The sequence below is a fragment of the Lichenostomus cassidix genome, chromosome 3 (genome assembly GCF_008360975.1).
Source record: "Lichenostomus cassidix isolate B80296 chromosome 3, HeHo_3.0, whole genome shotgun sequence".
Classification (NCBI taxonomy): domain Eukaryota; kingdom Metazoa; phylum Chordata; class Aves; order Passeriformes; family Meliphagidae; genus Lichenostomus; species Lichenostomus cassidix.
The window spans coordinates 35646853-35672044 of NC_139483.1; the positions used below are offsets into that span (position 1 = coordinate 35646853).

At 49.2% G+C, this 25192-nt stretch overlaps 3 protein-coding genes across 4 annotated transcripts; 1 reads left to right on the forward strand and 2 right to left on the reverse strand.

Moving 5' to 3' along the window:
• Positions 1 to 297: 297 nt before the first annotated feature.
• On the reverse strand, positions 298 to 11021 carry GTPBP2 (GTP binding protein 2). 2 transcript variants are annotated; one of them, XM_085055302.1, is made up of 13 exons: positions 10740 to 11021; positions 8540 to 8566; positions 7740 to 7924; positions 7330 to 7438; positions 6587 to 6784; positions 6133 to 6307; positions 5270 to 5489; positions 4713 to 4848; positions 4255 to 4313; positions 3354 to 3525; positions 2913 to 3077; positions 2323 to 2530; positions 298 to 2226 (listed from the first exon to the last, which is right to left on the reverse strand). In XM_085055302.1, the coding sequence occupies exons 1-12, from the start codon at positions 10914 to 10916 to the stop codon at positions 2333 to 2335; spliced, it is 1821 nt and encodes a 606-aa protein (XP_084911428.1). In that variant the 5' UTR covers positions 10917 to 11021; the 3' UTR covers positions 298 to 2226; positions 2323 to 2332. The 2 variants fall into 2 exon arrangements, with proteins under 2 accessions (XP_084911428.1, XP_084911427.1); XM_085055301.1 differs by having other exon boundaries at positions 298 to 2530.
• Positions 11022 to 12031: 1010 nt separating this feature from the next.
• On the forward strand, positions 12032 to 13548 carry MAD2L1BP (MAD2L1 binding protein). The gene is made up of 2 exons (XM_085055305.1): positions 12032 to 12336; positions 12923 to 13548. Exons 1-2 carry the CDS (start codon positions 12151 to 12153, stop codon positions 13451 to 13453), a joined length of 717 nt encoding a protein of 238 aa, XP_084911431.1. The 5' UTR covers positions 12032 to 12150; the 3' UTR covers positions 13454 to 13548.
• A 1865-nt stretch (positions 13549 to 15413) lies between these two features.
• Positions 15414 to 24950, reverse strand: LOC146439467 (epoxide hydrolase 1-like). The gene is made up of 10 exons (XM_085055303.1): positions 24792 to 24950; positions 23442 to 23465; positions 22347 to 22563; positions 21383 to 21563; positions 20373 to 20603; positions 19870 to 19999; positions 19322 to 19536; positions 17263 to 17371; positions 16800 to 16925; positions 15414 to 15810 (listed from the first exon to the last, which is right to left on the reverse strand). Exons 1-10 carry the CDS (start codon positions 24818 to 24820, stop codon positions 15597 to 15599), a joined length of 1476 nt encoding a protein of 491 aa, XP_084911429.1. The 5' UTR covers positions 24821 to 24950; the 3' UTR covers positions 15414 to 15596.
• Between the last annotated feature and the right edge of the window lie 242 nt (positions 24951 to 25192).

Sequence of the window (25192 nt, forward strand, 5' to 3'; positions counted from 1 at the left end):
AAGCTCTGGCCGCAGCCTGCTCCGCCCACAACAGCCCGAAGTGCTGTGCTCATGGTGACGTGGCTGCCTGTCACCCCGGGCTGCACACCCAGGCTTACTCAGATAAGCCGGGAGCACAAGGTTGTAAACAGCAGCGCGTGCATTCTTTCCACACCACGGAGTGGTATTTATAGGGCTGAATGCAGGAAACTTAGGAATGGGTGAAGGGTAGCCATCTCCAACCGTGACCCAGCCCCAAGGGTAGCAGGGTAAGAGCCCAGCTCCACCCTCACTCATTGTACAACTCAGCCAGCAAGCTCAATAAAACATCTTTATTCTGTACATTTATATATAGTTGCTTGGGGAACAGGGACAATCCCCAGCCTTAGAAAAATTCAAGACAACAAAACAGCAATTATGAAGAGAGCATGGCACCAAGAACAGTCATGCCACAGATGGCAGGGATGAGGTGAGACCAGCCACCGGCTGTTTCAGAAAAGGTCACAGCACCCCCCTTTGGGGCAGAAAACACCAGTGCTGCTGCAAAGAGCTGGAGTACCCCACCCCCAGGCAGCTTTCTTTGTGACCCACTAGCACCAAAGGGAAGAGCCTGCTGGCAGCTGGGGCCTGTCCTTCTTGCAGGCATTGGTGAAAAGACTGTCATTGGAATACCAGCCCACTGCCAGAATGGGCAAAAACGGGATCCTGCTTGAGCAGTGACACTGAGCCAACAACTTCTTCCTCACTGCTGGGCTGATGGGGATGCAGCAGTTTTCAGCTAGATCAGTGCTCCCTCCAAGAGACAGGTCACTCCTGCCACAATTGAGTTGCCTTCCCTTCATTTATGCCATCACTTCACAGGCTTCCCCCTGCCACAGCACCCTCTTGGCAGGGTGCAGCCCCCACCTTCCCACCCTGAGAGGGCCCAGCCCATCACAGAGACCCACAGCCCTGCTGCACCACCTGTGCCAGCAGCCCATCAGCAGAACCTGCTCTCAGGATGGCAGAAGAGCCGCTTGGGTGTGCAAGTGCTATTATAGGCCCTTGCCTTTCTCTTCAGTCAGGGCTAGTAGGCCACCATGCCACATGGCAGGGCTTGCTGAAGGCCTTTTGCTCACAGCAGACACATTTGGTGTAACAGTCAACAATAAAACCAAAGCCTATGTACAGCTTTACAGACCCTGCTGCACCCTTCAGGGTTCACAGCAGAGCTGCATGACAAGAGAGTGGGAGACCTGTGCTCCACTCTATGTACAGAGTCCTTGCTGGCAACACCAGCTTTCCTCTGACAACAAACCCCAGTGGCAATGGAAAGAAAGGAAATCTTCCACCAAGAGAAACAAAATCATGCCACTGTCAAAACAGAAGTTACCTGGTTTTGTGCAGGTAATGCAGCCTGTCCTCCTCACACATTAAGGCAAGCGTGTGAGGAACAAGGTGGGCTGGGAACAACCACACCACAGAGCCACTGCAAACCGCTGCTACCAATGTGCAGATGGCACCATCAGGTGAACATCCACAGAAACAACTTGCTCACACCAGCACAGGCCCGGGCCCTGGTCTGTGCCATGGAATGGCCTCCTGCCCAGCTGTTGCAAGGAACAGATGCAAGTACAAACTCTTTCTTCATGATGTCATGTCACAAGGCTGTGCCACTTGAAGCAGCCACAGCTTCCTGGAAGTCAGAAAGGGGGATGCTGAAGAAATGTGTACATGTGAGTGGAGAACAGGACATTTGTCCAACAGTAAGACAATCAGATTGGAGTAACGCAAAACCAATGCACAAATGGACACACAGCAGATTAAAGCCACCCAAGATTCAAACGGTTAAAAAGTGTCCTGAATGCATTCTGAGAGGTTCAGCCAAGCTGGTTCTGTGGGTAGCATGGCCTCTTCCATCCCCTGCCCAGAAGGATGTGCTGCAAGATGACTTGAGAGAGCACTGTTATCAACCCAATGCTCAGAGAGCAGAAATGGGAGCAGATCTTCTGCCAGAGATGGAAAAACATCCCTTCACTGCTTGTCTTCAAGGGCTCTGTATCTCCCAACCAGCAATTTTCAAACAGTAAACAAAGCCAGAACTTGCCTGCCCAGGTCTGCAGGTACCTCTGATCTATTCTGAAGGAGGGCAGGGTAATGAAAGCCGCAGGCGATGTTGAGAACATGCTTAACTTGTCCCACGTACGGCACTGAATGCGAGAAACTCTCCCAGGCTCCATCTCACAGTGCAGAGGAGGGACAGCCACACTAGAACAGGACAGCAGCAGCTCCAGGCATTGCTCAGAAAGCCACAGGAGCTTTCATCCTTCTCCCCAGCTGCTGGTGAGTGGAGATTTCTCTGACCTGCTGGTAGTCAGAAGCTCAGCTGTCCAGGCCCCAGGGACTCCTCCAGGCCGTTTTCTTTGGTGGTGATGGCTTGGAGGTCAGTGACATGCCCAATCCCTTTGGTGACACCTTCACGGAAAAGCAGTTTTGCTCCGATCTTCAAGTATTCAGGATGCTTGATGAACCTGAAACAGACAACTGCCTTCTCTCCTGTCCGCAGCTTGTCCTGAAAAGAAAAATGGGAGAGCTTAGATCCATCTCCCGAACTGATGCATGCAGGAGAGGTGCATGCAGATGGTGAGAAGAGGAGGGAAATGAGCAGGCTGCCTCCTTTAGACTGCAAGGCTTGAGCCCTTCCCATTATTGTAGGCATAAGAAAAGACAGGAAGACACAAGCTTTGAAGAATGGAGAGTTCACCTCTCTTCTTTAACATGTTTGGAGGAAAAGTAACCAAATGGGCAGGATGAAGGTATAGAGTCTGCTCCTAGGAAGGGGCACAGCTACTCAAAATACCAGCAACCCTCAGCTTTACAAGAGGGCATGGTGGAAAATCCCAACAAACCCCACAGCAATATCCATCTTCCTCCCCTTTCTTTCCGTGGCTTACCTTTCCATGGATCTTCTCTACGATAGCTGTCTGCCGCACATTCCCCACATGCACTGTCACCTGAAAGCCCTTCCGGAAAGTTGTGGCATGGAATAACAGCACAATCTCGGCTTCAAACACTGAGCAGATGGTGGGGTTCATTTCTGGGCTTACCATGACCATGCCCTGCAAAACAACCCAAGGGTCAGACCAGTTAGGGTCAGTCCCCTTGCTTCTGAACAACCCCCAAAATCACAAATACATCTCCACTCTGTGACTTGGGCTTGCATCCCATTCTCAGCCTTGTACTCACTGTACTTTGTAACCTGGCCATTTCCTCCCCTTCCAGTAAGTTCCCTGCAAACATCTCTACTTCATTCCCACCCTACTGATGGGGGATGTCCAGGGAAGCCTCTCCCTGCTCACTGGACCAGTGAACAAGCTGGCAACAGTGGGATTCACCTTGCGCAGCAGGGAGCGGTCGAAGGGTCCGAGGGCCAGGGTGGCTGCCTGCCCAGCCCGCAGCACGCGGCAGGCAGAGCGGTTCCGTTGGATGCTGCACACTTTCAGCCGGAGGAACTTCCCATCGTCAGTGGGACCAACCACCAAGTTCTCCCCTTCTCGGCAGATCCCACTGCCCAGGGTAGAAGAGCAGGACACAGTTCATCAGGAGACAAAGACATTTCACCTTCCAAGATTAACCCACGCAAATCCCCAAGGGCCAAGCCTTTGGACTCTTACCCTGGACCAACTAACAGGGACACAAAGCTGCTGAGAACTGGGATTTCTTACAGCAGGCGTGAAAGCCACACTATCACTCTTAAGAATCCCAGGTACAGTCAGGGGCCATTCCACCCCCTGTGCTCTGCCACACTGTGTTGTTTCTGGTGGAGACCTCAAATGATGCTTGTTCAGCATCAAGCTGGTGGAAAAACTGCTCTGATCACTCCCAAACACATGGACAGCTGCCTTTTCATGAGGTAGCATGCAGTTAACCCCTGTTGGAATCAGAGGATCTACCTTTTACATTTCCTCCCCCTACTTGAGCATGGAAGAAAGTGACTCCTCAGGATCATGCCTAACCTCTGCCAGCTCTAGATTCCAGCATGCCTTCTTTCAGCGTGTTACAGGACACATTCCTAATCCAGCAACTTTAGAGCAGACTGCTTGCCAACACAAGACCAATGGTCTGCTCATGGCACCTCCCAGCATCCTGTAGGGCTCTACTCTCACTTGGCTCAGTCATCTGGCAGCAGTTAGGACTGATCCTCATACAGATTCCACTTCTGCAGCAGGTGACTCTAACCTTGTGGGGACTCCAGCAACCATTCATATCCACACTTATCTACCTGGCCTCACTTACCTCGACAGAGTTCCTCCCACAACAGTCCCCACTTCTGGCACTGTGTAAATTTCATCAACCTGCAGAAAGGCAACCAGAATAAGCTGCTCAGTGAAACAGCACTCCAGAATGAGGACAAAGAGCCCACCCCTTGTGTGGAAGGAGGTGAGCTCTCTGCTGGTCATCAGACACCATCTCAGAGCTTCACCAGCTCTCACTACCTTCCCATTAGAGGAAAGGACCTCTGCATTTTAAATAGCAACCAGAGAAATGATCTTATCCCTGAGACAGACATCTCATGGTTAAGACAGATCCAGCCTATCAGGTTGGATCCTTTGGACCAAGTCCTTTTTTTTATATCTCTCAATAGTTCAGGCGTTCACCATGTCTCTACCCGTGGTGTCTAAATTCCCCAAATGTCTCTCCCATGGCACAGCAATGAGTCCAGTATCAACTGGAAACAAACTGCCCTCACGCACCTGAAATTCTGTAAGTTGCTGCATTAATTCTTCCTGCTCTTTACTGTTGGTCAGGGGAGGGAGGATGTTGAGGAAGACTTTCAAGAGATCCAGGTTCTCCCCAGAAACACTGGACAGTGTGAAGATTGGAGTGATGCTGTCAGACACAAACAGACAATAATAAGCAGAAGGCCGGAGTGCAGCTACAGGTTTCTGGGATTCTGAATCTACCAAAACCTGCAGAAGGATAGATACTACACCAGTAAGTGGCTAGAGCAAGGCTAAGTACAACTCCACAGTAACCTCTGCCTCAAAGTTTGGTCGAGGCACCAATCCCTTGTCAACAATACATTTTTCTCATGGAGAAGTAACTCTAATGCAGCCCTTTGCTCCTAGAGCCTGGAAGAATGTCTGGAAAGGGAAAATGCCTTCTTGAAGAATGCAAAGGTAGGAAACTTGATGAGGAACAGAGATGTTCCAGATGTGGTCACCTCCCCTCTGGTCACCCTTCCCCAGCTCTGCATTGCAGCCCAGTCTGAACTGCCTGCTCCCAGCAGAAGAAAGGAATGGTCCCTTACTTGGGAGATTGTGCAAACTGTTGTGCTGCTGTTACAGCATCATCATCTGAGTTCACAAGCAGGGGGAGCTTGTTGCAGCCTGGCTGCTTCAGGATTCGCTCCAGCTGCTTCACTGTCCGTTCCACGGTGGCTTTTGAACACAAGTCGACTTTGCTGATGACAATGAAGAAAGGGACCTTGAGGGCCATGGCCAAGCCCAAGTGCTCTCGCGTTGTGCCCGCTGCAGGAGACAAGTGAGAGTGTAGGTGCAGCAGAAGTCACCACTGTAGCTTGCTCATGCTCACAAGCTGTGTCTCCTGGCTATCCCACAGGCCCACTCTAGAGATTTCACTGTAACTGCTTAGTCCATCAGGCAATGAAAAAGCATGGTTATTCTTTTAAACAAAACCAAACATCAGTCCAGAAAAATTAAAATTACCAAAAATCTTTGTGACTGATCTGTCTGCTTCAGAAAGATAGTTTCAGTAGTTTTCATTCTTTGGCTAGAGCTTGCCAGAAAACAGCCACAAAAATGTCAAAGATAGATGTGGGAGAACTCCAGCTGCCTTTTTACAAGGCTTCGGGATCCAGCACTCCTAAGAATATGTCAAAGTTGTTTTCTTCTCTGACACACACAGCCCCAAATTCCAAACAAAGCCTCTCTGTCCAGGGTACAGTTTAATGTGGTCTATAGCTGGTAAGAGGATCCCAGCTCTACTCCCCTCCCAGGCATTCATAGGCACTGGCTTACAAGAAATCAGTAGAAGCTTACAGATTAATAAACTTTTCTGACAACCATTCACAGCTGACAAGGACCCATTCCCCCCATTCTCCATTTCTCTTTGCACATTGCAGTCAATCCATGCAGGCAGGGCAAGACTCACCGATGCCAGTGTTGGCACTAACCACCAGCATGGCAAAGTCTGGGCAGTAGCTGGTGAGGCCAAAGATGGTTGTTTTCAGATACTTGTGGTGACCCGCCAGGTCAATGAAAGTGATCATTTTGGAAGAACTCTCACAGATCTCTTCTGCTGTCCGGGAGTCACTGTAATTTACCACCTGAGGAACATAAGAAGTCTGTGAGAGAGGAAGCCCCAACAGGCAAGTAAAGAAAACCCAGCTCTTATCTATCCACACAGATCTCAGAATTAGTAAGGAGAGATCATCCACTGTGAGTGCAAGAAACAGTGTCTGTTGCAAACAGGCAAGTAGCACTCAGGTTCAGCTAAAGGGACACAGAACTGTGCCATCTCTCCTTCCTCATGTGCCACGCACAGTTCTAACAGGAGGGTAGTCCTATTCTCCGCCAGCTTGCTGAGTTGAGCAACCCACTCTTACCTCTCCTTTGCTGTTGAAGCCGAGGATCTCAAAGCTGATGCTTGATGTTCTTCCTGACTGGATTTCATGGAGATGCCGGAAGAGGTTGAGGCGTGCTCTGCCCCGCCCGTTGTCTAGCTCTCCTTGTGTTAGGACACCCAACAGTGTTGACTTCCCTGAGTCCACATTCCCTAGGACAGCTACTCGAAGGTCTAAGAACTACAGGAAAAAGAACAAAGAAATCATGAAACTTGACCACTGCTGTGCTGAATGCATGAGCACTACATGGCAGTGGAGATGCACCTCATAGAGCTTCCCTATAGGAGGGACGCTGCACATTTCTTCTTGCTCACATTCTGCTCCTGCTCCAAGCAAATACTGCCCAGCAGTCATGATACACTCTCGGGAGCAGAGATGTGACATATCAGGCTTTGATACCACAAAAAAGGCCATTTGCTGCAGCAGACATCTAAATCCTTCCTTGTTTGCACACTGGCCTGCATCAGAACCACTGCCATAGAAGTGCAGTAATTTTTCACCTCTGATCCAGACAATCTCCGGCACTGACATTTGCCTCAATCACAATCTTGGAGATAAGCAGCACTATCATCAAGCCTCCCTCTGGCAGCCCTTTAAAGCGTCTGCTATGGGCCAATCTATGACAAAGTGCCTCTAGGGCTTGGGCTCCCATCCCAAAAGGAAGGTGCTCGTACGAAGCCTCTGAGTCTCCAGCAGGAGAGAACAGCCAAATCACAGGTCCCTACCTGCTGGTTGTCAGGCACCTTTCGGACAAGCACCTCCGTTATCTTCCTTGGAACGTCGCTGTCGTAATCGACCTCCCTTTCCCGCAGCACTGTAATGTCAGCCCCAACCCTGCCACAAAGACAAAAGGAAGGAGTGAGACACACTTGTACTTGACAGCTCTTGCATCTCTATGATAACAGCAAAGTGAACGGGATGAAAGCTGGGGATAGCAGGGAAGGAGCCTTGAGCTTCCAGACAAAAGGCTGATAACTTCCCTCATGTTTCCAGAGCCTCAGGATTGAAGGAATGTCAGTCATACAGAAGCTTTGTAGGATGGAGCCACTGACTGCTCAGGGGACTCCAGGGAGGGAACCTCTCTACCAGAGGCTGTTCATGCTCGTGGGCCCTGCAGATGAAAGGGAGCACGTACTTCTCTGCCATACGGCGCAGTGTCTTGAGCGAGGCTCGCATCTCCTCCTCCGAGAGGCCCACCAGCAGCCCATTGTCCTCCACGCCGATCTGATAGACAGCCTCACCTCGGCCCTCCTGCAGCCGCCACTTCATCTGTGTCACCAGGTGCTCGAAGCGGTATTGCGAGGGGTTCACCAGCTTCAGCTGTTGAACAGAGGGGCAGCTCTAGTCACAGCTTGGGTGCAAAGGCAATCCCATAGCCCAAGCCAGCAACTCCCAACTCTGTGAAGCAATGCTCCCAACTCTGACCCACTTCTAGAAAGCACAGCCTGTGTTAGTGTCTGAGCAGAAGCCATGGGACAGGTGAGAAAGAGTGTCACAAAGGTAAAAACATATGGTAGAAGAACTTTCCTGCCTTGTGGCAAAGGGATCTGTACCCTGGCTGCTCCAGGGTTAAAGACAGCACTCTGAGACCCATCTGTGATCCAGGAGCCAGTAAGTGCAAATGGCAGAGCAGCCACAAGAAAGAGGCAAGTCATTTTCAGGGATATCTGCATCTTTCTCTCGAGAAAAACAGTGGGCATCATATACTAAAAGAGATTCCTAAAAATGAGGACTGAGATCCAACTTTTCCAGCTCAGCATACTGGGTAATGCTTGGCACAGAGACACAGAATATGAATGGTAGTTCCTTAGTACAGTGTCCACTTTTCTGTCCTTTCCTTGGCCATATTACCCATAGCCTGTATTTGGTGAAGTTACTCACTGCAAAACAACCCTCTGAGAGGAAGACTTCCTTCTGCAACCTCAAAAGACTCACCTTGTACTCGATGTTCCCATCTTCTGCCTGGTCAGAGAACGAAACAAGATAGAAGAGTTAGATGCTGTGCCCACAAGGATGTCCACAGGCACCAGCTGGCCAGAAATTCTGAAAGTGGTGCTGAGGATTTCAGAGAGAGTGAAAGTGGCAGAAAGAGACTGTGTTAGGTCCCAGCCTTCCGCCATTCTTTTCTACACTCAACTAGAACTTTCCTTACAGTTTGTTTGTACTGTTTGCGTCCCACATCATGAACACCACAGGACAAAACTAGAGTGGGACACAGGGGTAATACTGTTCGGGGTGGAGGGGCAGGATTTTTTCTGGACAGTAAAGAACAGGGCCAGGCTAACAGTCACAGAGAGAGTTCCAGTTTCAAAAAGGCCCAGGCCAGCATATGATTTAAAGACTCCTCCCTCACCCATCCATGACCCACAAAACACCACCCACAGCATCCCACTCCCACCCTATCCAGCAGCTTCCATGCATCCAATGTGTACAGAAACAGGGGCCTGGGAACAAAAGTTTCTGCCTCCTCTTCTGCTCAGTGATACTCTCCCTCCTTCGATTAGTTTTTCACTGACTCCTTTCTATATCCTTATGTATCTTCTCTCTACAAGGCCTACAGACATAAGGAAGAAAGGTAATGACTCCTTTGCCAGCTAGTCACTAGTTGGACAGTTCTGGAGAACCAGACCTGATTGGGACTCTCTGTACATAATTTGCTCAGGTGATCTTTCTATGAATGGCTGAAGGCAGGGGGAGGTTGTAACAGAAAGGCACAGATACTCATCAAGCTTATTTCAATCACAACAGGCTCCAGCTTTCCAAAGTGAGTGTCTAGACAATATCGAAGTAATTTTCCCATTGATTCAGTATAAGGACCACTGAGAAAGAGCTGCAGCCTGCAGGAAGCCAGATACTCTGTAAGACTAAATGGGGCTAGCAACAGTAAGCACTTCCTTTTCCTCTGGACATTATTTGCACGTCAAGAGAGGCAGCAGCCCTCTCCTTGCCTTCCAGCTCAGCTCTTAACCACAGCGGTGCTTATGGTGGCAAAAGGCCAACACAAGTTCTCAATTGTCAGCTCAGCTCTCTGGCAGTAGAGCTATGCCAGAGGAAAGGGTATTTATTAGGTTTTCCTCTCTTGCCATCCACCAGCTTTCCAGTTCTAAGAAAAACCCATTCACCTACTGCACCAGCTAAATAAGGAGGAGGGTCTCCTTCAAGGCACTTGAGACTAGAAAAGCAACAAGCCTGGACTTGCCGGGACACACACTGCGCAGGGTAGCCAGGGACAGGAAGCTGTATTGAAACCACAGGGGGTTGTCCAGCCTCCAGCTGAAAGGAACAAGAACTAAACTGCAGCTTCAGGGCACAGTCCTGCCCCTGAAGAAGATCTAAGAGTAGCAAAACGCTGTTTTCTCATCTTGCCAAGAGTCACAGCCCTGCCTTGATGAGGAACTGCGCCCTTACAGCACAGGCTATTATATATTTTACCGAAAGCTCACTGACTGGGGCCGAGCAATCGAGTCTGGGCCAGCGTAACTCTCCCCATAGTGACAGTTCTATGAGAGCGGTGACAACTCCCCAGCTGACCTGCTGCAAGAGGCAAGTGCCTCACACTCTGTCCGTACCATCTGCAGCCCCATGTAAGAAAACAGTTGTCGAGTTAGCTGGGAAGGGAGTCACTGCTGAAAAGGAACTCAGACCGACCAGATCGCCTCTCAGGGGGAGAGAGAGATGCGAACGGGATGTTTGGGACTAGGAGGCGAGCAAAGCTTTATTTCCGAAGCTATTTCGTTCGCAGGCGGTAAACCGTCCACAGACAGACGCCAGGCAGTGCGATAGTACTCACGGCCAGGGTCCGGTGGACCCCGCGGGGAACTCGCTGGCACCGGGGGCATGAGCAGGGCCCGGAGGAGAGTCCGGGGCAGGCGGGCACACGGCTCCCGCGGCCGGGGCAGCGGCACCGCTTCCACAGCTGCTGTCAGCCCGACCTCGGCACGGCCCCGCACCAACACCGCCGACACCTCCAGCCGGACCCAGCACTCAGCCTGCGGGGTCCGGGCGTGACACCGACCCGCTCGGGGGGGCACCGGCCCTCCGGCCCCTCCCGCCCCTCAGCGGCGGCGCCCCCCGCCCCGGGGCCTGGCCCCTCTCCTGACGGGACTGACGGGACGCGGTGGCCGCCGGAGCTCACCTCGGGCGGCAGGTACGGGGGGTTGTTGGCCTTCCCTCCGCGGCTACGCCCGTTCTTCTTCTTCGCCTTCGAGCCGCTGCCGGGCGCGGCACCCCCGCGCCCGCGCAGCGCTGCGCCAGCCCCGCCGCCCGCCGGCCGACAGCAGCCCCCGAACAGCTCCGACACCCGTGAGTCCATGGCGGACAGCGCGGCCCCGCCGCACCGCTGCAGCGCCCGCTCCGCTCCGCTCCCCTCCCCGGTCCGGCCCCGCCGGCCCGGCCCGGCTCTGGCCCCGGCGTCACCGACCGCCGCACGGCGCCCCGGGAAAGCGAGTCCCGCCCGCCTACAACGCCGAGAACGCACTGCGCGCCTCCCACTCGGAACTACACCTCCCGGCGTGCCCCGCGGCACAACCCGCTCGCTCCCGTACGGGCTCCATGGACGGGGGCGGATGGGAGTTGGAGTCCGAGGGAGGGGGCGCCGCCTGTCGGCCGCGGCGAGTGACGCGCGGGATGCCGCCGCTCCCCGGGCCCCGTTCGCCGGTATCTGCGGGTTTCCCCTTTGGCACTTCGCAGCCCCGGGATCCCTGGTTATTGCTATCGAGCGATCAGTCTGACTGGCTGCGGGAAACTGGGGCACTTTCGAGGCATCGGAGGTATCTCATGACTGCGCAGAGGCAGGAGCCCGGTACAGAGCGATTCCAAAGGATGCATTAAGCTCCCCCTGGGAGGCGGCGGGAACAGCAAAACATCCTCCAGCTGTGCACCGCATCCCTTCACTAAGTGCCTCCCCAGTCTCCGCCGCATCCCCTGCTTGGGGCGATGCTGGATCACTGTTTGAGTACAACTGACACCCTCTGTGGCGCTGTGCACAGGTGGCCGCGGTTCCCATAAAGCAGCCTCAGAGCTGCTCGTCTCGCCGTCCCGCCCTCCCCTCGCCGTGTGCTGGAGGCGGCACCCAATGGGGCGGCGGGCGCAATGTTTCCAAACAATGGCGCTCTCCGCCTCCCCGCGGCGGTGCGAAGGCAGTTCCTCCGCAAGACACCGTAGCCGGCAGGGCTGCCGGGTGCGGGGCGGAGGCCAGCGGAGCCGCTTCCTGAGGCCCGCCCCGGATAGCCTTGCAAAAAGCGGCGGTACCTGCCGCCATCGCCTCAGCCGGGCGGCCACGGGACCGGGGGGCGGAGCCAGCCCGTTTGGCCACGCCTCCGAAGGCGAGGGCTGCACAGAGTCCCCGCCTCCTGCACGCCCACCAATCGCGGCGCTCTCTCCTCCTCCTCCTCCTCCTCCGCCGGAGGGCGCGCGGCGCGGCCCGTGCGCCACTCCCGTGAGGCTCCGCGGCGGCGGCGGGATTTAAACGCAGGGCGGCCGTTGGGGGTGCGTCACTAGCCCCTCGTTCTCCGGCGCTGGCGGGCCTCGAGCGTGGCGGCGGCGGGATGAGGCCCCAGGGCAGTAGGTCGGTGCCGGGCAGCCCCGCGGTGGCCGTGGCGTTCCCGGGGACCGTGTGCCGGGGCAGCGGCTACCGCTTCGCCTGCGAGCTCCTGAAGCACGTCCTGCACCAGCGGAACCAGCTTCCGCTGCCCTACGAGCAGCTCAGCTACTTCTGCCGGCGGGCGGCCCAGGTGAGGCATGGGGGCTCAGGGGGGCCGCTGTGGCGTTTGAGTTTTGCTTGTGAACTCGTGTTCTCGCGCGGTGACTCGCGTAGTAGTGTGTTGCTGCTTTTAAAGTAAAGAGCTTGTAGCTGCATCCCTAAATGTTACCTCCCCCTTTAAAAACGAGGGAAGGGCATCGTTAAGTTCAGGCTGCTGAAGGTGTCGACAAACTGCTCTTCATTGATTGTTTCTTACTCTTTGCTCAAAGCGTATCACAGCTTTGTTACTTGAAAACACCTAAGCATAAAAAAATACTATTAAATGACTTAGAGTGAGGGCTGATCTTTGAAAGATGGACTTCTAATTCCTATTGGAATTAATTAGTAGAGTGATTCAGATTCAAACTGAGTAGCTATGGATTGTGCTGTTGTGCTCCTCTCACATCTGATGTGGAGAGAAGATGAGTATCTTCTTGATGTGGGTACCTATCACTCTCGAAAGGAACACAAACCTCTTGTTTCTTGACTCTCTGAAATGGGCCATGCTTTCTACAGAGCATATTAGAACTAATAAGTCTTCGTAACTAAATGTACTAATCTGAATTTTTGTTTTCCAGGATGGAGATGGAATTGAGAAGCCGCTCTCTCTGGGCCTGACAAGCAGAAAGTGCCAGCAGGTGCTGACAGAGCTGGAGGGATTGTTCAAGCACCTGGAAGTCATGTTTAGTTTGACACTGGTTCCTCGGGTTCTTTTCCTACTTGGAGGCAATGTCATGAACCCCAAGGAGCTCTATGAGCTGAACTTGGAAGGGTTCTGTGAGGGCACTGCTGAAGAGAGCCTCCAGACTGCACCCTGTGTTCGCCAGCTCTTTCACCGCCTGTTTGTTGCAGATGTCTTCAGTGAACTTAAGGCTCTCCCTGTCACTGGCACTCTTGTCCTGGTCCAGGGACACCGTGACTGTGGTGTTGAGTGGTTCCGGCCCAAGCTCAACTACAAAGTGCCAACCCGAGGGAGAAAGCTGACTGTTACGTTGTCCTGTGATGGAGATCTCCACCTTAGTGCCTCACCTCCACAGCACACGGCACCTGCCTGGGAGGATTATGTCTGGTTTCAAGCACCAGTGACCCTCAAAGGCTTTAGTGAATGAATGGTTTCCATGGAAGTTTAACTGGAATACTGATTACCTTTTCTTTCCTCTTTAAGTATTAATAATTTTAGCAAATGTAACCATGTATTTTTGAACCACTCTGTCTGAATTTTTTTCTCCATGGTGTCTACTGCCTTCCTGTAGCTTGGCTGCACTCATCTATTGTCTTTATTTCCTGAGTTGTTGTCAAAGGCAAATCCACTTTAAGACACACTTGCACACAGGTCCAGTGATTCTTTAGGGACCTGATCTGTGACATGGGATGAATTAATGTGTTGGTAGTAAAACTCCTCTGCTGTGTGCTTGGTGAACTGGCAAATGCATGATACATACAATCTTCTCCTGAGTTTTAAAATGGCCATTTTCTGACCCTGCCTTTGCCGCGTTACCCACAGACTATCTTAAGTGAAGTTGCTGCAAAATAACTCTCTGTGAGGAATACATTCTGTAGTCCTTAAAAGGCTCCCCGTGGCAAGAAAACCAGAGAGCAAAACTGGAGCGGGACACAAAACCAGAGAGCAAAACTGGAGCGTGAATTGTTGCGGAAGGTGGATATATTTCCGGCCATTAAAGAATGGGGCGGGACGAAGGCAGTTCCTCTACAAATAGCTGGAGGCGCCAGGGCTGCTGGGGAGCTGGGTGGAGACCAGTGGAGCCGCTTTCAGGGACCCCCGGGCAGCCCTGCAAGCAGCGGCTGGAGCTCCCAGCACTTCCTTAACTGCCGCGGTGCGTGTCCCTCTTGAGTACTGAAGTGCTTGCTCACCTAGTTGATAAAATTACACTTCCCCATAACTCACTTTCTGTTCCTTAACATTCCAAAGTAAGACTTCTCAGCAATTGGAATATCTAGTACCTAGAGCTGTCCTGCAGATTGAAAGAGACCAGTTCTGTGGAGGCAGGGTAGCAATAAACAATTTTTAAAGTTTTTACTTATCTTTAAATTAACAGCCCTGACAATCGGTTAGCTATAGAGATAAGATTAAAAGTAAGCAGTTTCTTCTCTAACCCTCCAGAGAAAGTCAGGAGTGCTGCCCCAATATTCTCACTTAAAGAAGAAACTTAGTCTTTGACTTAAAAGTTTCTGAAATGCATAGAAGTGAGGGGCATGTGATCAAGTTCAGCACTACTTTTACCTGCTGAATTCCAGCTCTTAGTCACATTCTATCACTTAGAATCAGGACTTGAGCCTGTTCTTCTGGACTGGTGTCTACTGCGGAGTAGGACAGGGAGAGAAGTCCTGAGAGTACAATGTGTTAGAACTAGATATTTGCTGGAGTTGTAAGTTTGGTAGTTATCTGTGCTGTATTGAGCTTTTAATAGCTTCAAATAACTCCATGCCATTTGAAGATAAATTTGAGCTTACTGGTAGTAAGGGTACTTGCTGTTACTAGTCAAAAATGCAGAATAGGATGTTGAAAATCCTTTGTAAAGAGGGTAAAGGTTGAAGTGACCCTCTACGCTTGGTGTATTTTTTAACTTTGACCTTTTGGAATGGAATAAGGTGAAAGGAGAACTTCATTTGATATTTTTGAGCTTAGAGAATACTGCTGTTTTATCCATTAATAACTGTTTACAATGTGCAGTAGTTGCTTCTTAAGCTCGTTCTATGGGAAAAACTGTTGGAGTCAAGAGAGCTGCCTGATGTGCAGCTGCCCACATGAATATGAAATTCCAGGTTTGTTGAATGAAATATAACTTGAATATAGGAGTGTTTGTGCTCAGGAGATGAAAACCCTTTACTCTTCCACCAAAGCTGCTTGTAACATATATTTAAGAATGCTAGTGCCCAAGTCTTTGAAGAAGCTTTTGAACAGAAGCCTTAGCCAGTTCCTTTCCCCTCTCTTCCTCAGATGAGTGCAATGTTACTGCAACAAACTGTTTACATATTCTATTATACTTGAATTATGAATACAACAATGATATGGTGCTTGGAATGAAAAAACACAAAATGCTTTTGGGAGTTTTTGTTTTGGTTTTTTTTTTCTTATGAAAACATGTAGAGCTTGATTAAAAAATCAGTACTGTAATTATTATCAAAACAGTATTCTGGTTTCTATATGTGATTACTTTGAGGGATTAAACAAGTCCAATGTAAAGGTTCTGCCACTGGTAGCACAACTTGCTTCCATTCTATGCATGTATTTCATTTGCAGGCTTGCAGTTGTTCCACTTTTTGGACAAACTGCATGATATCTTGTGCCAAAAGCTTTGGTTCCTCAAAGGCAGCAAAATGCCCTCCATGTGGCATGTAAGAGTAAGTGATGATATTCCTGTAGACATCGTTTGCCCAGACACGAGGTGTATGTACAAGCTCCTGAGGAAAGGCTGCAATCCCTGTGGGTACAGATACGCGAACCCTAGAAGATATAAGTTAATTGCATATTTGAAACAAGTCCTGGGGGAAGTCCATAAAAAACTCTGGCACCTGTCATCTCTAACCCTGGTAACACATTCCGCTGGAGAAGTTTTACCCACTTTGTGCAGTGCCTTTTGTGATCTGCACTCTGCCAGAAGAGCTTCACTTCTATTTGGGTGTCCTTGAGTTTAAGAAGGTTATAGCTGAAGAGGTGTAAAGTAAAGCCTAATTTGCACACAGGTTGATCGTGAAGTGTTTGCCATCTTTGAGCTTACCTTTTGTAAGCTTTGCAGTTTTGTGCCACATGACAAGGTGCCACACCTCTTCGAGAAACAAGCCAGCTCCTGTTTGCTTTAGAATTTATGGTACCAAATGCATAACAAATGACTCTCTGGAGAGGAAAGCTGGGCTGGTTTAGTCTACAAAGAAAACGACTCCCCCATTTGTTTATATGGTGAATTGCTTGGAGAAGTCTGCTCAGAACATTTTGTGGTCATCCTCTCTTAGAATCATCTTAATGTGCCAGGTGTCAGGAGATGGTGGGTTTCAAGTACTGCTCTCCAAATTGCAACTGCAGGTTTGTGCTTAACTGTTGTGGTTCTTAGCTTATCCTCCAGCAACCCATAGCCTTCCTAATTCCGTTTCAACTTCTCTCTTAGATGTGCCAGTGATTTTCTGTTTTGTTTTTACTGAACTGAGCTACAAGTCACATTTATTTGGTGAATAAGTATATAGACTTATATTTTGAACCCAAGACTGTGCTTGGTGCTTTGATAAGTCTTTTGCCTTGTCTTGCCTCCAAGCTATCTTGTGTGTATTACAGGTTCAAAAGCAGAGTGACCGTTAACTATATTAAAACCAGAAAGTAATCTGGGTTTTTATTTTTGTTAGGACTAATTAAATTTGGTGTTGTAAGCGATCTAAATGTTTATACAGCCAAATGCTCCAATAATATTTGCAAATCTGCCTTGCAACTTGCCACATAATTACCTGCTGTGAGCAGTTAGATCAGGGTCATTGGAAAAGTTTTCCTTGTAGTATCGCATCGAAGACACGATGGAAGACGTCACCCAATAAATCATTACATTGGTCAAAAGCTCATCAAGAGAATATTTGCTGTTGAGAGGGAGAGAGAGGAAGAAATTTAACTGGAAGCTGCTTCTCAGTGCTCTGTACTGGGCTCATGCCCTGAAGAACTGCTGCACCTCTTAATCTCTTCTTGTTTTCAAGCAGCAGTTTAATTGGACCTGTGTGCCCAGAGCAAAACTGCCCGGTGCTGAAGCAGTAGTGTGCAGGCAGTCTGCTGAAAGTTTAAAGTGCTGCTTGTCATGTGCAACCTTTCATCCTTAAATTTCAGCTTTGACTGGCCAGTGTGTTCCCTGTATCCTCATATTAGTTCCCACCAGTCTTTCTTTTAATGAAACTTCCCATGGACCACCATCTGTTTCCTTACCTTTCCAAGCCTCCATCACCTTGATCTAGAAATGATTTGTCTGTCCAGGTAGAGAATTTCTCCAAGATATATGCAGCAAGTCCCACTGGGGAGTCATTCAGTCCACAACCTAATTCAGGAGAAGAGCTGTTGCAGTTGCCTGGCATTGCCATACTTCAGGGCAAGTTAAACTGGACTTTCATGAAGTGCTCAGAGTTTTCTAGGAGAATTCAGTAGAGAGTCTGTCTCTGATTTATCTATCTCTGATAGTACTTCATTTGTGACAAATTCCCTCCAAAGGAATTCCGGCTGTAACTGAGGGCACTACAAACTCAGGTAATTCCTACACAAAAAGAAGCTGAGAGCTAAGCAAGTATCATTGGCTTCTTGGTAATGTGTGGCAGAAGGAGCAACTTCAGGTGTAAAGAGATGACACTCCAAAAAGAAATTTCAGATAAAATATTTGGGAGCACTGTCCTGCTTTGGGTGAGTACCAAGACTTGGAGTGCTGTTCATCACTATTTATCTAATTTAAGCAGTGGAGTGCTGTGAGTTTGTTACCTGTTCCTGCCTTGGTGAAACACTGGCAACCATTAGAGCTATAGCAGGTACTCACCATGTTCTGTGTTTTTACCAGTAAGACAGGGAGAGGGATTACTTCAGTCATCATAGAGGTTTACCTTGGGAAAATTTCTGTACCATTCCCTAGCCTGTAGTTTTACAGCATATTCAGTATTGCCTCCTCAATTATATTTTCATGTGACTTTGTAGAAGGTGATGCACAGCATGGTCTCAGTTTAGTAGCGGGCATGGCTAACACAAAGAAGTTTGTGCACAGGCACAGCAATTTGCCTCAAGCCCATTGGGATTTTTTTTCTTAATGTAAACTGCTTTGGACTTTGTTGATATCAGTTTTTATTGGCTGGTTTTATCAACCAGTCACTTATAAACCAAGGTTTGGATAGCTGCCAATTTTACACATAATCATTAACTTCTATTCGTAGAAATGTTAGGATTTTTTGGAGTGTATAGGTATCAGCACAGATTTTTGTTATATTCTCCCTCTTCTGGAATTTGCTTATTCATTCCTCTGTTTGGATTCTCATGTTAACTAGTTTTAATCCTTAATCTTAAAGCAGGTCAATTAGGAACGCCCGAGCTCTGATTTTTGAAGTATGATTTCCTGTGATATTATCACCTGGAAAATCAAATCTCCTTGTCAAAACAATTCTGTCAGATTTCTGATCAGAGACTAGACTTAGTAATCTTCATTTTTCTGGGACTAGCTTCAACTTTTGGCCCTTAAAAAAACCCCAAACAACCAGAAACACTACCACCCCCACAACTCCCTCCCATCTTGTATATTGTTTCTCTCATTTTTTTATCTTCATTATTGTGATCACTTCAAGCAACAGGCTAGGCATTAGTTGACATTCCGGTTTGAGCTGCTTGTTTATCAGTGAATTGTCAGAATTGGGGGCTGTTTGTTCTCTGGTCTCCACATCTGACACCAGCTTGAGACAGCTCTGGTATCTTTCTGATGAGGGATTATTTCAATAAAGCAATACCACAGGATCCTCTCTAGTGGGGACTGATGAAAAGAATTCCTACAAGCGTTATGAAATGGCCATATCTTTCTTTACGGTCCTTATCCACTGTCCCCAGGATGTCAGCATTCTGGCTTTTCAGGTGTTTGAGCTGTATCTACCTTTCCACAACTTTCACACTGCACATACTTGTCGTATTTTTCTTGTTTTCAACCACCTTTACTTCTCAAAGCTTCAATTTCAGGACTCTGTGTTTTACTTTGAGAGACTTTTGGGAAAGCAGTTCTTGCCCAAGAGAAGTGGCATGCTATATATAAGACCTTGAAGGCTGATAATTGAAATATCCTGGTTTTTTAAGCGGCTCATTTTAACTTCCTTTTACATAGTTCTTGTTGCCATGGCCTCATTGCCTATGTGGGTCTTGCACTCAGCCACCAGAACTCAGTGCTTCTCAGACCTAGCTGGCCTTTGTTTTCATGTACCATGGGTGATTAGTGTACCATATTCACAAGGATACAGAGAAAGCACATTACCTGCAGTGTCTGGTTTGGTGGCTTGGATGTGTAAGTATCCAGACTCTCGCAGGACATCATACACGTTCTTCTGCATGAAAGGGTAGAGACGTCGAGCATCTTCCCTACTGAGACCTACGAGCCATGGTACATAAGCACCAAGCATTATACGAATCATCCTTCCCAAACCTTGTTTGCCAAGGAAAACCAGATTCAGATGAAGCCCTTTCACAGTTCTAAAAGTAAATAAAGGAATAGAAGGTTAAACCAAGCAATTTTCTGTCTCCAAGATTTCTAGAAATCAAGTCTGACAGCAGCAGTGAAAGAAGCACTAGAGTGAGCCAAATACACAAAGCCATTCCGGTTCATCATTACATATATATTAAAAAAAAAAAGAATTCAATACAAAGGATATGAATGCAGATGAATACACAGGGTGGCGCTGTCCCTGAGGGAAACAAAGCAGAAGGGGATGAGAGGCAGGGCAAACAGAAGGCAGGACAATGGAGCCAGAAGGCATGGTAGGAACTGGAGATAGCTTTTCTGCACTGATTTCCTTGGCTACTTACTGTGGCAGCATCTGGGCCATGTTTGTGGTAATACGAGATCCCCAGTCTCCTCCCTGTACATAGAATTCCCTGAAGCCCAATCTGGTCATCAGCTTATGAAATATCCGAGCAGTTGCAATGGAGTCAAAGCCTACAGGTAAAGAGAAACACAGGAGACCTGTCTGTCCTAGTGTTCATGCCCTGGCCAAAGACTTTGACCAGACAGAGCCACATGAGTGTGAGGCTGCAGGAAGGCACGGTGTGCAGTGCTGCTCTGCCTCATTTCTTGGGAAGAAAGTGAACACAAGATGAAAGAAATTCAGTGGAAAGTGAAAGCAGACCTGACTTCCAGTTACCATTGCCTTCCAAATCTTTAGAGCCAGCCCCAGAGCCTCAGCCACATGGGTCTGAGTGAAGAGCCAGGCATCTGCATTCACAAACGGCACTGAAACCCAGGGAAGCCAGGGATGGTTGAGGTGTTACTCCAAAAATTGTAGTTCCAACAGAGCCTTTTCATTGCTTACCTTTCCGGTGAGGGGCCTCTGAGAAACCATAGCCTGGGATGGATGGGCAGATGACCTCAAACACCACATCACCCTCATTCAGGCCGTGCCTGGCTGGCTCCGTGAGCAGAGGGATGATCTTGTAGAACTCATAGAAGGAGCCGGGCCAGCCATGGACCATCAGTAGAGGTAGAACAGTTTGACCGTGAGGAACATTGGATGGCTTCACATGGATAAAATGGATTTTAATCCCTGCCACACATCCAAGACAGATAAATTAAAGGTTTGGTACCATCAGAGTTTCTGCTCTTGACTCTGAAGAAGGAGGGTGGCAAAATTGTAATTAGCATCTAGAGCAGAAGTTCCACAATCGCCCCACTGCAAGAAGATGCCTGGCTGAGAGGGGATGCCTGGTACTGTATCTGTGTCTCATCCTTTACATAAAGACATTGAGCCCAGTCCCAGATATTGGGGTCACTGAAGATTAGCATCCATCTTCTGAGAAACTGGTCTCATAGTTACTCCACACTATACATAGAGCTGCACTTGAATGAATAGCATAATGTGGGTAAGACACATGCAAAAACATTACAGTGATTAAAAGAGAAATCTAAAAAAATAAGTGCATGATTGAAGCCTAATCTGGAGATCACTTATGTAAAGCCTGGCTGACCTCACCAGGCTAAACTTCTGGGTGGTAGTGGTGGGGAATATTCTAGCCCCAGAGTGGGTAAATTTCACCATTTTCAAGGGTGACTTCAATGCAATTGCTGAAAAGCCCCTCATTGTCAGTTAGCATGGGTTCAGAGCTAGATGAAGCCCACCTTAAAGCAGATCTAATCTTATTGCCACTGTATAGTGGCCTTAATCTCTATAAGGTTATTAATGATAGAGCCTCCACTAGTGATATTTCACTCGTATCACTACGCTGTTATGCATAGATTACCTCAAATATTGTCACTTCTTACATCTCCCCCTTCTCGCTGTGCATTTCTGAGTGAGACCTGCTCAAGCCACAGAGGCCCCCTCACCTTCAATGGTGGTGTGGAAGTGAGGGTATTTGTTCAGCACTTCCACTTGCTTGCGCCAGTCAAACTGATTCCTCCAGTAGGCCACCACCTTCCGCAGGTAGTTGGAGTTGAAGCCGTAGTTGAAGGCAGCCCCTTCCAGAGGCGGTGTGAAGCGGAAGTGATCCAGGCGCCGGTGTAGATCCTGTGGGAGGGAGCCTTTCTTGCCAGGTGTCCTATGCCAGAGCAGGCACAGACACGCTCTCCTGGCTTTTGTATTACTGTCTGGGACACTACAAGCCCTCCTGAAGAAGTGCCATACTCTGCATGACCTCCTGAATTGTTTATATGGGGAATACATTTTTCTACAGGTTACAAGTCCCCCATGGACACCAGGAAGTACTGGGTCCTGTTCTTGGCTTGCTGCTAACTCAATTCAGGGTTTTTGGCACAAGGAGCTTAGGAGCACAGCTGGCTGGGAGAATAAGAATCTCAGCTTGAGCTGCTGGCTGCTACTTGGCCAGATAATCAGGGACAGGCATGCAGAGAGACAGAGCAGCTACAACTCAGTCAAGACCCCAGCCTTCTGCAGCCTTCCAGCCCTTCTGCCTGTGGAATTCCCTCAGTCCTACCCTACTGGTGTCACTGCTGTCCCAATGCTCTTCTGCCCTGCTCCACCACCCACAGTCTCACTGTCAAAGCCTGCTGCTCAAAGCGTGGCCTTTCTGCAGGAGAAGCCCCAAGTTGCACAGAAGGTCTGTTGTCTCAGAAAGTCTTTAGGGGACATTGCAATTGACGGGAGTTTAAACCCCCTGCATAAAGGATGGTGAGCCAGAGCATCATCTAATGGAGCTGGGTAGCTGCCCTAGTACATGGAAGTGCCCTGTGTCACCCCCAAGACATCACCTCAAAGCACTGAGACAGGTGATGGATGGACTGCCACCACCTTGCAGCTTTCTGTCCCTCCTTATACCCCAGCCAATGGTACCTCAATTTCTTCATCAGATGTTTCAATCTTGAAGGGATGGATGCTTTTATCTTCTATCTCTATGAAGGTGGTTCTTTCACCGGAGCCCCACCACCCATTACCCATGTCAAGAGTCTTGATCCTGTGTCCAGATCTGAACCAGTAAACCAGCATCCCTCCAACCCCCAAGGCGGCTGCAGGGACCAGGACTGCATTCCTCTGAGAAGTATCAAAAGACCTGGGGAGGCATGAAATTGTTGGTGTTCAACAACAGCAGTGTCAAAGGCAAAGGGACTATGCTGAGGCTTGTATTCACATGCATTGGGACTGAGCAGCAACAAATACCTACAAATCCCAGGCAGTCATCAGGCACTGGGCAGTTTTGCTGCTTTTGAAGATCACAGGCAAGATTTGGGGCAGGGTTCTATCTACCAAGGCTTCTTACGGGTATCAAGTCCTTGCTGATTAGGACTTGCTGATCACAAGGCTTCCTTGTCCCTTTCCTCGTGAACAAGGATGCCCAGGGGGACAAGGTTCAATAGCATATGGGCCAATCTATTTTGAGGCAGGTCCTGTAGTGAATGAGACAGTAGCAGCTGGATTTGTCCAGGAATAAAAACTCTATGAGCAGAGTTGGCTGAGAAGCAGGAGGAGAGACAAAAGTCTGCAGCTGCTGAAGAGAGCTGGATGTGTTGGACTCTTGCCAGTGCTTTACAGACAGGTGCCCTACAGATTCAATCACCTGTAGGGCAAGATTGGCCCTTCCCCACAGATTTCCAGTAAGGAGTGTCTGCTGGTGCCCCTGTTTCTGTTCTAAACAGCAAGGTCCCAGACTCGAGGTGTGGGAACTAAGTTACCAGAGCTGTAACTGACAGACATGCAGTCCTAAATGTAGTGTACCTTCCCGTCCCTCTGACCTGTGCATCAAGCTCTCCACCTTCCCTTGGGGTTTAGTAGAGGTGTCTGGGGTCTCTGCTGGGGGCTGCAAGGGGGCTGTGAATGAAGACTTTGTTGCTGTTGTCATCCAGAGTATGGAAGGCACAATGCTGATGTTGTGCCCCACCCAGGAGATAAGCACAAGAGGAGGCCTCAGCACAGAACAGCTCTTTCACTCACCTGATCCGGGACAAGACGCTCTCCCTACAAAAGGGGAAAAACCAGAAAGATTCTTACAGTCCGATAGTGTTGTCCCATGCCAACCCTTTGTGGATGGTGCAAAGAATATCCCCTGCCTGCACCACTTAATGCCCAAGCATGTGATCACAAGCTGTTTAGCCACCTGGCAACATCTGCCATCATTTCTCCTACTCCTGGGATAGGATGGACAGAAAGTGGCTCACAAAGCACTGCTCTATACAGAGACAGTGTTTCTGGGCTGTGTTTTAGCCAGATAATTTGTTGCCATCATATTCCCTCCTTCAGCACAATTTGGTAAAAGGCAGTAAACAACTGGGTAGGTGTCCTTGCAGTATTTCATCCCATGAGCAGCTGTGTAAGTTCAGCCAAGAAAATCATTGACTTTGACTGCTGTGCAGCAATAGGTGCACAGCCTTTGCAGGGCACTTCCTAGCTCCAGTGTTACTCTGCTGCCAACCATGTGGTGCTCATTGTGCTGCAGGGCTGGCACCAGCAGAAGCTTGTGGGACCCTTCCCTGTTCAAAGTTTAATGAGTTGCTGTACCTTTGCCACTTCTAGCTACTCCTGATTAGATATCCAGCCTTTAGGTCTCCCATGCTAGTTAGGAAAAGAAAGTTTTCTCCCTGGTTCCCCTTAAGACTAGTAGATTTTGGTACAAAAGCACAATCTAAAGGCTAGCAACAGTAGGAGCAACAAGAGAAATTCTTGTTACTCTGCATGGTGGAAGGTAGCTACATTAGAGAGTTCTTTGCTGTCATAATTACAGTACTTTGTGAATGCAATCCTAAACAAATGCCAAAAAAGAAGAAGACCTGATAATCCATGAAAAACCAAGTCCATTGGATATTTGTTTTGACCTACAATTGCTCCCCTCTGAACTGCAGAACCTGGTGCCTGTACTGGATGTCCCAGTGCCTCCAAGAGAATTTGGTAACAATTGCTAAGACAGCCTGTGTGTGGTTTTTTTCCTGAAATCGCTTCCAGACAGAGAATAGGGCTCCTAAAAATAAATAGCTTATGCAACAGGTAGGAATATCTACCCTGCACGTACATCCTGGAGCTCCAGGAGCAGAAGTGTGAAACCAGTTATGAAGGCAATAACACAAACTCTGCACTGCTAGCAAAGCAGGGCTGTCACAGAAGCAGCTCTCTGAGTGACACAAAACAAGGCTCAGTGGATCAACACCTCCTCCACACTCTTGATAAGGAGAACTCAGCTGCCTGCTCCCCCTTTCCGATTGCCTGGTGACCCTCCTGGGGCTTTCTCCCACCCCCAGCCCCAGGGAGCCCAGTTTGGAGTCCCTCCTCCCAGTGCCGAGGAGTTCTCACCATGCGTTTGGAAGGATCTCCCGCCACATGTCTGCTTGTCCTTGCCTGGCTCTGCTCTCAGCAACGCTGCAATCTCAGGTTCTCCTCTGATACCTTCTCTTCCGCTGCGATGTTTTATTGGGGCACAAGGCAAACTACCTCGCCCATCAGTGCCACCTATTGCCTGAGTGTGCAGCTGCAAATGGAGTTCCACCGAGGCAAAGTCCTGCGTGCGGCAGGAATAGCCCTGTGCAGACTGGATGCCAAAGGCACAGAGGCCAACCCTGCGGAGGTTGCCCTGAGGTCCTCGGCTCAGGCTGTGACAACACCGTGTCCTTACAGCGAAGGCCAGATGGGTTATACAGCCCACACAGGGCCATATAGCAGGAACTTCAGCCAGCAGCCCGAGGGAAGTGATTCTT